This window comes from Bombus huntii, chromosome 6 (genome assembly GCF_024542735.1).
Source record: "Bombus huntii isolate Logan2020A chromosome 6, iyBomHunt1.1, whole genome shotgun sequence".
Classification (NCBI taxonomy): domain Eukaryota; kingdom Metazoa; phylum Arthropoda; class Insecta; order Hymenoptera; family Apidae; genus Bombus; species Bombus huntii.
This window is the reverse complement of record NC_066243.1, coordinates 5,533,774-5,546,897: the sequence shown is the minus strand read 5'-3', so window position 1 is coordinate 5,546,897 and position 13,124 is coordinate 5,533,774. Positions and strand designations below refer to the sequence as shown.

Sequence of the window (13,124 nt, the reverse complement as noted above, 5' to 3'; positions counted from 1 at the left end):
TCATTAAGAGTACCGGAGACGAAATTAGCGAACAATGCAGACATTGATCACCAGAGGCCCTTATTCGCAATGTCTATCTTTCAACATTTTTAACACTGATCCGAAAATATTCCCATACATCTCTGCTAAAAACACAATCATATAAATAGGTCTTAACGCCCATACAGCGAAAGCATAGAAAATATGAAAAATTGACATAGAAAATGAGAAGGTTCACAATCTGTGTATATGTGATATGCCCTAAATGTCTCAGACAGAGACAGAAACATTCTCCTCATTTCTGTCTGTTCCGCGAGAGCGAGAACCTTGTTGTCTTCCATGTTGATTTCTTGTGACCAAATTTTTAGACGATTTTTCCTAGCGACCCTCGAGTTGAGACCTGTTTATATCTGAGTTTATGTTATTATAGGATTATATACTGGTGATCGTAGCTACAACCACTCTCTACAGGCACTCTAAATATAAGCAATGATAATAACGAAGCTAAACTTCAACCACGTATGTAAGTATACATGTACGTCACGATACTTGCATTAAGTTCGGTTAATAATAACAATTCATTAGATGTATGTGCTTAATAATATAATATATGTTTTATGAATGATTTTTATAAATTAAAATAACTTGCCAAATATAATGTAAAAATTTATTACTTCCTGTGGAATACTTTTTGTAAAAAACAGAATAACGGTATTATAAAACATATTTCAGATTTAATGAAAAAAGCGCAAATTAGTTTTATAATTACATTTATGAATTTATTTTTTTTCATTTACATTTGATTTTCATTATACAAACTACATAATTAGATACTACAGTTTAACTAATTAATGTTTAATAGTGTGTGATTAGGTTAAATTATATTTCATACCTTGACCCGAATAAGAAATTTAACTATGCCTCCAAAAAAAGGTGGAAATACTACAAAAACAAATAAAATTAAAGCTGTAGATGGTAATAGCGGCAAAGAAGAAAAGAAAGGAGGAAATGCTGTGAAGGTATGCGTTTTATATTCATGTCAAATTATAAAACCATTTTTAAATATACATATTAAAGATATATAAAATGCATTGTTTAATTTTACTTCTTTTTTAATTATTTAATTTTACAGGTTAGACACATACTCTGTGAAAAACAATCAAAAATTCTGGAAGCATTGGAAAAGTTGAAAGCAGGGGGAAAATTTAATGAAATTGCTGCTACATATAGTGAAGATAAAGCAAGATCTGGGGTAATGTAATTTGCTACCTTTATTATTATTAAATGATAAATTTAGTATTAAATGATAAACTTTAATTCATTATATGTTCATATAATGTATAATTATAATGTATTGCATCTTACATATAGGATACTTCATTTGTAGCTATTTTTGAGTAGTTGCAATTTTAGAGGCAAGAAATTCCTTACTTTCTTACTTTTTCTTGCATTTATTATGTTACTAGAATAAACAGGATGTCATAAAATATGTTTGATATACACTCAATTCTAGATATTAAAATATTGGAAAATGTTCATGTGCAAGGTATTTGAAAATGATTTGTTATGAGTATCATCTGTATCTGAATCTGTAAAAATTAGCGAAAGAAGTAGCTGTAAAATTAACTTTGACCTTAAATCCCAAAGTTAACATTTTTTTCATTGCATTGTATTAAAAAAACAAAATTGGCCATTATATATTCTATTATAATAATTATATATAGGGTTTGTTATAATATTATACAATTTTATTGTATATTATAATATTATATAATATACTCTATCTACAAAAAAACTTGGTTAAATGACTTATTTCTGAAAACACTTAATTTTTTATTCAAATCTTTTTAATATGAATGTCAATTTCATGGGTATATGAGGGAATTTATTTCACTTTCATACTTTGATATTTGACTATCAAATGCTGATGAATTTGTCGAATTATATACATGTGACAATAAATGCTATTTTTCCTGCATTTGATTGCAAAATGTAAACATACCAAAAATGTCAGTTTAAAAACTGAGAGCATCTATAACATTTTTTTCCATGGAAATGATTGAATTACGAATCATATTTTCTTTGAGACTTTTGATCCTTGCAATGAATATAATGCATTCTAGTCATTTGCTGGAAGATTATTTGTTGAGGTTGACTGATAGAGGAACGAGTGGATGAATTTGTAATAGAAAAATATATTGAGATAAGTATAGGTATAGTGTATGCTGATCCAGATCCTCACTCTTATAGTGTTGCAATACAATAGGAAGTATGATAGGGAGCACGTTCACATATTTATAGCAAAGGATATTATCAAAAAGTTAACCTTGCTGTGTAGCTCTAGCTGAAAGCTACAAGAAACAGCAATAGAAATCTATTTATAGCTCGTTTGTTTCTAGACCTTGTAACCCAAAACAAAATTTATATTCAAGGGCACAATAATATGGACCTCTCCTTATTTTGAATTTTTTCACTAAACTCTATTCTCTTCGTACAGCAGTCTCCAGATCACAGATGTACAAAAGGAAAAGTGTACAGTTTTTCTTGAAGTAATTACTTTAACATTATTAAACATTATTTATGACAAAAATTATAAACTTTAGAGGTATTATAGTAATGTACTTGTGGAAAAGAGACCTCCGATTTTGATGGGATTCATTTTAATCACTTCACTTATATGTAGTAACAATGGGGAAAAATAAAAAAAAAATCAGTGATAAAATAAAAAGATGCCTAAAAAAGAGAAGAAATGAAAGACAGCCTTGATATAAAGTGAAAACCACTCATATTCTTACTTTTACCATGCATTGCTATTAGAAGAGAAGACTATATAAATCACATTGGAAATCCAAATAAAATAGAAGATTCTTTTATTGATTTCTTAGTACTAATGGTTGCTCTATACCATTACACATATTGCCCTTTAATACAAGCCTTAAGTACAATGTGTTTTTAAAAACATTATTAAATTCTTAAGCTTTCTCTCCATTTTCCTCCTTTTGAATTTTTTTATTTTTTGTGTGATCATCCAGGTTGAATCACTCATTCTTTTATTTTTCCCATAACATGTATATATGTAAATAAAATAATTAAAATAAATCTCATCAATGATAAAGCCCCTGCTCTGCAAATTATCCATTATATTAATATTATGAGTATTATACTCGTACTTCTATCATTACCTATACTTTTCGATATACATCACAAACAAAAAAGTAGATTTAAAAAAAAAATTTATCTGGCCCAGAGATATAGAATCACGCTGTGGTGGAACTATATTTAGGGACTGTTAGCAGTGTTGTTCAAAATATCGATGCATACATTACCACAAATTTTCTGTATAAATCGTTCTATCCTTGGCATTATACATTTTTTTTTAGAATTTTCTTCAAAATGAAATCCAGAAATAATGAATTTGGGAAAATCACTTCACAAGTCCACACATTCCAATTTATTTGTCTTTAAGCATACTGTTCAGAAAATTTCTTTAAAGAACTATTCTGTAATTATGTGCTTTTTCTGCTAAAAATATATATTTTAGACAATATACAATAGCAGCACATTCAATGTACTATATATTATCAATAAAAAACATTAGCAAATACAAACAATACAAAATGTAGTTTTCTGATTTCTAATCTTGTGTAAACTAGAAAATCATTTTATCATATGTGTGGATTTGTCTTGATATGTGCTTTTAAATTGTATAAAAATATGTGTACCTAAAATTTATATGCATGTAAAAAATTTGTGTTCTTTCAATGAAAGAAATGTTTTTCATATACTTAGCATTTATGAGAAAAATTTTACTAACAATTGTGTGAACATTCTTTATATATATTTATATTATTTCTGAAAATAAAAAAAGACATTTTCAATTTATAATTTTGAAAATAAATTTTTAAAAAAGGGTGACCTTGGGTGGATGCCTAGAGGATCAATGGTTGGGCCCTTTCAAGAAGCTGCATTTGCATTACCAATCTCTTCTATTAGTTCTCCAATCTACACAGATCCACCAGTCAAATCAAAATTTGGTTATCATATTATAATGGTAGAAGGTAAAAAATGAATAATTTATAAATATGCATAATACTATATATTTAATGTATAAATATACATTCAACTTAAGCAATTACAAATAATTTGTATTTTCATAAAAAAGTTCATGAGTGCGTGTTTGTGAAATAAATGTTTAATGTTTGTGCAATATACTATATATTATTCTTTCTAACTTATAATAATATATAGGCTACAGATTTTTATGCAAATTACCTGGAAATAATTTTTGAGAATATTATGAAGAAAATAAAACCGTGGTTGACAATTCTTTTATGTACCAAATAATATGAAAAGCACTGTGCTTTGAATATTTTATATATTCTGTCATATTGTGTGCATTCTGTACAAATTTGGAGTTTCAAATTTCCCATCAATACATAAAAATTCGCAGTTTAGTAGTGTCATACTACAACAATAAAATACATAACACTTTATATATGGAACAAAAGAGGCAACTGTATTTCTTTATTTTAATAAATAGGTAATATGTATATGTATATAAATTTTATATTTATAAATATATTTAATAGTTTTAAAAAATAGTGCAACAAACAAGATTGAAATGCCATACATTTTTTACATTATTCTGTATATTAAGCAAAATGTTATTCATATAGGATATTAATTTTAAATTGAACATTTAAATTATTTCCATTATTAATAAAAATGAGAAAAAATAACTAATTGTAGGGATTTAAATGGTTTCAAGGTATGCATCCAGTGCTGCTAGAAAAACGACTTATAGAAATCATCTTGATAGCTTTTTCCAGATAGATACTTTCTAAAGTAGATCTACATATTTTTTTATACACCAATGCTTTGTCAATGTGCTTTTTTATTTTTTACAAAAAAGTATTAAGATAATTATGTCTGAAACTGATTAATTTCGAAAATATTTTAACTTCAATTTTGTTGAGTTTACATATAATAGATAAGGAAGATATGAACACAGGAATAATGTTTTGCATCTTCCTTTATCTTCCATATTATAAGCTTAACAGAATTAAAGTTAAAATATCCTTTAAACTAATAACTTTTAGATACAATTATCTCAGTATTTTTTTGTACAGAATAAAAAAGCACATGGATCAATGCACAACAAAACATGTTGTCTTACTTAAAAAAATGTCAATGACTTTAGAAAAACTGCCAAGATGATTTCATAAGACTTTTTTATCACCACTAAATGTGTGCCTTGAAACCATTTAAATTCTGTTTAGTTATTTTTTTATCATTATTAATAACAGAAATAGTTTAAATAATTAATTTAAAATTAACATCCTGTATATTGTACTTCTTATTTTAAATTATATTATAATATATACTTTCCTTGAGATATATGAGAAACAGATATAAAAGGTAGAAATTCATATAAAAAGTATTGAATAATTATAATTATATAATTTATTATAAAACTATAAATTATACCTTACATATTTTAAGTACGAATATTAGGATTGGTGAAGTGAACATATCTCAGTAAAGAATCATTATCTTCACACACCCATGGTTTCTTATGATGACAAGCAACATCGTGCCAATTTACTCCATCATTATAAAACTGATTTAATACTGCTAAACAATTTTCTGGTGCACCTCCTTGTTGTATAGCTTCACGATTATCAGGTTGTGGTTTTCCAATACTAAAATAAATCATACTATTTATTAATTACTAATTTGATATATTATGATAATTTATTTAAATTGTTCTTTTACAAGACCAATAAATTTATTTTTCACTATATTCGATATAGAAAATACAAAATAATTCGTAATATGGTTCAAAGCAAGTATATTTCTCTAAGAAAAATGAATTAAAATAAAATGCATTAAAGGTTTTCTATATAAAATTTCCTTGGAGAAGACCACATTATAAATTCCAGCTTTTCTTTCAAAATCCGTCTTGCTTTTACATCAATGAGACAAGAGTGATGCAGTGATGAAATTTTTCTGATTAGAATAAAACACGATATTATTATAAAACTATTCTATTTATTTTGCTTAAATATTTTAAAGTTCTATTTTGCTTTCTTTTTTGCTGTCTCCCTTTATATTAGTCACTGTCGTACCGGTAAGATATAAAACGGGTTCAACTTTGGTTTAAGGGGCATGGAAATTATTGATTTTTTCTTATCATTTAATAGCTTTCGACGCATAGAATCAAAAAATACAAGCCTTGACTTTTGAAATTTATCGGTTCAAGAATTATGCATATGTAAAACATCATTTTTTGCTTTCATATGTAGTATAACACCATATTGCTTCTACCTATCATCTGATTGGTCTTCTGTACTCCATGGTTGATCATACTCCGCACTCCGCACAGATGAGCATTAAACTGAACTTTGTTAAATTTAGTTATATTAGCTTAACCTAGCCTCACGTCGGTCGAATAACCTAAAGAATATTCTAAAAATAATGGTAACGTAAGGGTAACCAATACTCACGATTTAAAATCCCTTCGCAAAATGGTCGCCATTTATGTGCATTTGCGTACAGCTATTGATTCTATTGGACGAATCATGGATAGAAATCAACGCGGCGTCAAAGTAACGTGTAAAATACGTCAAAAACATTCAACTTTACCTACCTTTTGAACTACTAGATTCCTAAAGTTAAGACTTACATTTATGGATTCTACGCGTCAAAAACTATTAAATGGCAGAGAAAAATCAATAATTTTCATATCCCTTAAATCGAAGCATAAATAATGCATATCTTAAATAATACATACATATGAAGATTACGTATTTTTATTTTTAATATCTTTTGAAGTGAATATCCTTAATCTTTTGATGTTCCTGATTTTTACCTATTACTAACCACTAAGCGGTATTATTAATATAACCATTAATATTTGATGAACTTTTAAAGAAAATAAATAATTATATTTACCCTCCACTTTCGGACCAATCATTATTAGCGCGATCATTAGCAGGCGCAAGCTTTTGTAATTCTGCAGTCCAGAACCAACCATTAATATGAAGAGGTTGAAGATCAGGTCTATCGCATCCTTTGAAATCACAAAGCCGACCAGATGTCCAAATATATTTCACATTATCTAGAAATCATATTTTTTTTTACTCATACTTTATTGCTTTTGCCGAAAAATATATTAAATATTAAGTATTTCAGTACTTTGCACAATGCGACTTTTAATAAACTCATTTTCGGCAGAAGTCTCCAGGGAAACAAGGTCCATACATCGTTGCCTACAGAAATTTCTACCTGCTAACCAATCAAGTTCTTGTCCATTTGTTCTTGGATCAGCCCATGAATAGTAATAACCTTTGCCATTGAAACGTTCATGAATAACCCCTAAAACATATAATGTAATGGATTTCTTATATGCATTGATGTAAAATTACTAATATTACATTTTTGTGATCAAAATATTACAATCTAATTTAGAATATTACACGTCAGCTTTTATACAGTCAAAACAATTTGCAGTTTTTGGAAAATTCACGTAAATACATTTACTATTAAATATTTACTTTATAATATTTTATATTTTTTAAAATAATTATCATTTTAAGAAAAATGATTTTTGAATTCAGTTGATTGAAATATCGAACACGTATCTAAAATCAATTGTTAATTGGTATTTTACTTTAAAACTTGTACACATGCTTATATACCATAAATATAAAATAGTAATTAAACTACTTTCATACAAATTTTGTACATTGCTGAATACTTGTTGAAATACGTAAAAATCTAAGTATAGTAAGAATATATAGTTTTATTTCAAAAGAATTTGAAACAATTTGAAAATTGTTTCTTGGTTATATTACATAGTTTTCGTAATAAATATCGAAAATATTTTTGATTTTCAAGAAAGTAAAAAGATAATTGTGTTTGTACATACATCTAAATTAACATATCTACTGTACATACATATATGATTATCCCACGTAACTGGGACAGGCTATACCTACTTCAGTGACAGTAGAAGATATAAAACATTATTGAGTAAAATTAAATAGATCCAAATAATACATTATCTACTGGTGTGTATATTCATTCTGGAAGTGATGACATTTCAAAAATTTTTACACCACCCGTATTTTTGTAGATTTATTTATAAATTTCATATATTAATTAATGTGTTTTTAACTCTTTGCACAAATGTATTAAAATAGTTCTATAATATAATAATCTGAAAATGCTTAACTTTAAAAGATATTTGTAAATATTTTAACTTTATCAAATTGAACGAATGAAGGACAAGGAAAACATAAACATAAATATATCCATTGCATTGCAATTAAAGTTAACATATTTTTAAACTAATTAATTAGAAGTAAAGGTGATTTTTTTAACTGATTAATTAAAAATGGAGGTGATTTTTTAAATTAATTAATTAAAAATGAAGGTGATATTATTAAATAGTTAATTATTTAACTAATTTTAATAATTAATTAAAAATAGAGGCCACTTTCAAAGTGGGCACCTATTTCAGATCATACATCATCCGAAACCGCTTAATTTCCCTTAATGAAATTCTTTTCTATCTTTTACCGTTTCCAGGATATAGTTTGTCCCAGTTATGTGAGACACTTCCCGTACCTTTTATAATTGAAATAAAATGTATAATACCAAATGATTGACTTTTAATAATGTATGAAATATGTTTATCAAGCTAATCAAATACTTTGAAATTCATAAGTTCCATTCTTGTTCATTGTTTCCTTTGAAGAGAAAGTTACACCAGTGACACTCACGATTTTAAATATGTATTTCAGTCACGACTTAAATGTTGGATTGGTATGTTAATTATACAAGCTACTTTCTCAAATGACAGAAAGAAAGTTCGGTTGTACGTAGTATAATGAGAATGCATTCCAGAGACAATACAATAGACAGAAAAGTCTAAGACAATAAAAAATAAAATTAATTAGATAACATTCAATAGGAAATAAAGATATACAAATCATATGTATAATTCTGCAAATAAAAATTTATAATGCTATTAGAATTTCTTCTATGCGCATGGAAAAGTCATCTTAGTTTTTATATTTAAAAGATTTAAAAATACATGTATATTTTGTAGATAAGCAATTTTTATGAACAAATTCTTATATTGCAAGACATGTTTTTATTTAGTATTAATTGGTATAATTTGTTTCTTAATATATATTTTCCAAATATATCGTAAAATGATATTTTGTATTTACAAATAAATAAATACGAATGTCTATATTGAAAAGTGTAAATTATAGTACTGGTTGATAAAGTCTTTGTAATTTGTGTAATTTCATTCTTCTTTTACTAAAAATCTTAAAGAATATATATAATATATATCTATATAAATATTTAGTGTTTTTAATTCGATTAGCACATGATTTGCTGTGTCAATATATTAAACAAAAGATATGATAATATGAAAAGATCAAAAGTGGAAAATGAGAAGTAATAAATTTCTAACATTGCGTAAATTCAAAATCTTCAAATAGGAAAAAATATTTATCAAAAGAATTACACCTATAAAATTATAATTAATTTTATAAAATATAAAAACGAGATAAATAATTACAAATAAACATTCTTTTATTGTTAACTTTAAACATAAATTTTAATCAAAAGTAGACATGTGTATATATATATATATATATATATATATATATATATGTGTGTATATATATATATATATATATATATATATATATATATATATATATATATATATATATATATACATATATATATTTTGCAATATAAAAAATTAATTGCTTCCTGTCATTTTATAGATGTATTAACTATCGAAAATTGGATTTTTATTATTCTATTATTAATACGATATCTATAATAATACGAATTCAGAAAAAACACAAAATGTAAGACTCAGTATTGTTAATATTGACAGGAAAAATAAATATAATAAAAAGCATTTATAAAAAATCAATCTATTACTTACTTTGTGAACAAAGCGCAGCGATTGGTGCTTCTAAAATTCTTCTAGTAGATTGAAACTGAGCCGTAGATAAAACAATCAATGTTCCAAGTATAACAAATCGCATCATTTTTATAGCTGAAATTTTAAGATATAAATATCAGTTTTATAAATGAGAACATAAGTATCAAAATCATATAATTTATTTTAACATCTTACTTAATATATTACATTCATTTACATTTTTAATAAATTTCGTAAATACTTTTATGCTACGTATACATTATATATACGGTACATTAAATTAATTTGGATATCATATTAAAAGATCAAACTAATTTAAGAATTTTTCCCGATGATACCAAAATTATAAATAGTTTTCAATGATAGTTTTAATATTATAATATAATAATCATAATTTAATTACTATATCATAATTTTGTATCTTCCAATAAATAAATTTATCGACATATGAACATTACAAAAATTTGTTGGAAAGAAAATATATTTTAATTTTTTAATTAACTATGAAAAATTTATAGAATTTTATAATGCATTCATGTTACGTTCATATAATGATATGAGATGCTTAGAACCGCTATCATAGTATATATTATTTTAATGTAATTCTATAATTTCCATTATGACAAATTATTTTGACTGATTACTTTAATATAAACCTATGTATATAATTTCCTTTATTTATTACTAACTATAAAAACATTAATAAAGACACAATCCGCTTTATAAAACATCAGTGATGTTACAAAATATATCCAATCTTTTTCAATAAAAATACTAATGATGTTAGACAAGGGTACAGATGAGGATAATATTGGTCTCTTTAAATCAGTATCATTAGATGCAAAAATATTCTTTAGAAATATTAGTATTAGCAAGAATATTTAATGTTTAGTTAAGTTTGATAAAATAAAATATTATGTTACTTTAAACAGGTCAGTTCTATCTAAATGTTAATTAATGTTAATTAAATAATAATTTAATGATAAATTTGATAAATTAATATTATCACATAATTCATATTCATAAACATTTTTATTTTACAGTATAAAACCAAAAGTATAAAACCAGCACAAATTTAATCAAACTTAATTAATTAATTAATTATTTTTATTATTAATGTGAATTGCTCTGTTAAAATCAGATTATTCTTATAGTCATACATATTTTCTACATATATACCTCGGTATCTTTGAATAAAAATAAAAATATGGAAATCATTGTTAATGTACTGAATCATATAATCAAAAACACTGTGAATAATAAAGACTGCAAACTATTTGTAAGTAAAAATTTATGTATTTTATGTAAAGTATTTAAATAAAAGTATTTACAATCAGTTAATCAGCTAAATATTTTTTGAAGATTTCTTTCCATGAAAAGTCAACGATGCTTACCTATAGACGTTCTCCGAAGAACTGCGATGCTTTCTTCAGAAGCACCCCTATATATATATATACATATATACATATATATATATATATATATATATATATATAATGGGGACATGGCGTCAATACTTTTGCGATTGCACAAGTATTTTTGGAGAAGTGCTAACACGATTTGGAACATATTATACTTTCTTCTGTATATAAAGTACATATTCCAAAACAATAGATTATATTATCTATTAATATTATAAATCTATTAATTGAAGTATTATATTGAAGTATTAATTCAAAATATGAAGTACTTTAATATAAAATATAATATGTAACAATCTATCAATAAGATGATTCGATATTTTATTAACAAATAATACTATTTATTATTTATTAATAATATTATTGTAAACTATTAATTAATTTGGAGCAATGAATAAATATTCTTGTCCCCCCTCCTAGCACATCACGCACACTCACACACATACTGTATAAGAATTACGAATATAAATATTAATAATGCAAAATATAATACGGATAAAATTATACATATCTTTGGTAATAACCAAATCAAACATGCTTTGACATAAGATTTATAATTAAAATCATGCTGATAAACACTTCATTTATTGTGTATCTTTTGGTATGCAAACAAAAACGAATTGTAAATATATATTATTTATTAGTTTTTAATCATGATGAATTAAATATGTGTGTATAATATTAAGTTACATAAGAATATTTTGAACATAAACATTTCCTAAATATTCTTCTTATATTCAATGTTTGACAATGAAACAATATAATTGTTATTAGGTAACATACTTGTAGAATTTTCCTTTGTAAATTAATGATATATTTTTTTCTTAATGATTCTTTCTTTCCCAATAAATAAATTTCGATAAAAAATTTATTATTACAAATGTTGATAGATTAGTTAATAATTATGTATAATTAAATTTCAAAATATTTGGTCAAATATCAATAAGGAAGACTTCCATTTCTTTTTAGTTACAATTTTCAAAATACCTTTATCTTCATAATAACGAACATTACAGGTACCGTTAGAAAATAATTTTAAGAGGTAATGTAGGTGACCTGAAAACCCAAAAAGCATGCTATACCGATTGACCGAATGCGACTTTGATTGTGAATATGAAGAATTATTTAAGAATAAAGTAAAATGTATTATTTAATGCATTATTTAAATATTTCTTTAAATTGTAGAAATAAAGTTGTTATTCATGAAATAATTTTGATTCAGTAAGTTTAACAGATCTATGCTATATATTATCTATTATATGTACTACCACATTTAAAGATAAAATCATTAAATGAGAAAATCATTGTGTTATATTATAAAGATATACACAAGTAAAAAAATATTAAATATAAACATAAAAATTTTTAATTTTAAATTGTCATGATGTAAACCGGAATGTTTACGAAACGTCGGGAAAAATCGCAACATGTTAATAATACGATTGAAATTTGAAGAATTGCCATAAATATTAAAAATCATTTAAGTCGTCTTACAAAAATTATAATGAAAGATATATAAGTAATACATTATATATATAATATATATTATATATGCATATATAATACATATATATATATATATATATGTATTATATATGCATATATATATATATATATATATATATATATATATATATATATATATATATATTATATATGCATATATATATATATATAATACATATATATATAATACTTACAATACATACATAACATATGCATGCATATATATACACAAATAGATA

The 13,124-nt window shown here is 24.5% G+C and overlaps 2 protein-coding genes across 6 annotated transcripts; one reads left to right on the top strand and one right to left on the bottom strand.

The window, feature by feature from the left end:
• The first annotated feature begins 235 nt into the window (after window positions 1-235).
• LOC126866988 (peptidyl-prolyl cis-trans isomerase NIMA-interacting 4) lies at window positions 236-11,349 on the top strand. Of its 3 annotated transcripts, none has more exons than XM_050621059.1 (5): window positions 236-502; window positions 842-998; window positions 1,112-1,231; window positions 3,890-4,037; window positions 4,228-4,529. In XM_050621059.1, exons 2-5 carry the CDS (start codon window positions 897-899, stop codon window positions 4,266-4,268), a joined length of 411 nt encoding a protein of 136 aa, XP_050477016.1. In that variant the 5' UTR covers window positions 236-502; window positions 842-896; the 3' UTR covers window positions 4,269-4,529. The 3 variants fall into 3 exon arrangements, with proteins under 3 accessions (XP_050477016.1, XP_050477017.1, XP_050477018.1); XM_050621060.1 differs by lacking the exon at window positions 4,228-4,529 and adding an exon at window positions 11,321-11,349 and having other exon boundaries at window positions 243-502; XM_050621061.1 differs by lacking the exon at window positions 4,228-4,529 and having other exon boundaries at window positions 247-502; window positions 3,890-4,188.
• Window positions 4,141-11,441, bottom strand: LOC126866975 (uncharacterized). Of its 3 annotated transcripts, none has more exons than XM_050621040.1 (6): window positions 11,353-11,441; window positions 9,959-10,072; window positions 7,177-7,356; window positions 6,934-7,099; window positions 5,467-5,681; window positions 4,141-4,444 (listed from the first exon to the last, which is right to left on the bottom strand). In XM_050621040.1, exons 1-5 carry the CDS (start codon window positions 11,423-11,425, stop codon window positions 5,477-5,479), a joined length of 738 nt encoding a protein of 245 aa, XP_050476997.1. In that variant the 5' UTR covers window positions 11,426-11,441; the 3' UTR covers window positions 4,141-4,444; window positions 5,467-5,476. The 3 variants fall into 3 exon arrangements, with proteins under 3 accessions (XP_050476997.1, XP_050476998.1, XP_050476996.1); XM_050621041.1 differs by having other exon boundaries at window positions 5,472-5,681; XM_050621039.1 differs by lacking the exon at window positions 4,141-4,444 and having other exon boundaries at window positions 5,425-5,681; window positions 11,353-11,440.
• Between the last annotated feature and the right edge of the window lie 1,683 nt (window positions 11,442-13,124).

Bases quoted from the DNA above. Each gene is read 5' to 3' on its own strand.
- LOC126866988 (XM_050621059.1), top strand. From the start codon at position 897: ATGCCTCCAAAAAAAGGTGGAAATACTACAAAAACAAATAAAATTAAA. The intron at 999-1,111 runs GTATGCGTTTTA...TTAATTTTACAG, and splicing joins AAGGAGGAAATGCTGTGAAG to GTTAGACACATACTCTGTGA. The intron at 4,038-4,227 runs GTAAAAAATGAA...AATAATATATAG, and splicing joins TCATATTATAATGGTAGAAG to GCTACAGATTTTTATGCAAA.
- LOC126866975 (XM_050621040.1), bottom strand. From the start codon at position 11,425: ATGTATATATGTATATATATATATAGGGGTGCTTCTGAAGAAAGCATC. The intron at 10,073-11,352 runs GTAAGCATCGTT...TTAAAATTTCAG, and splicing joins TCTTCGGAGAACGTCTATAG to CTATAAAAATGATGCGATTT. The intron at 7,100-7,176 runs GTACTGAAATAC...TATGATTTCTAG, and splicing joins TAAAAGTCGCATTGTGCAAA to ATAATGTGAAATATATTTGG.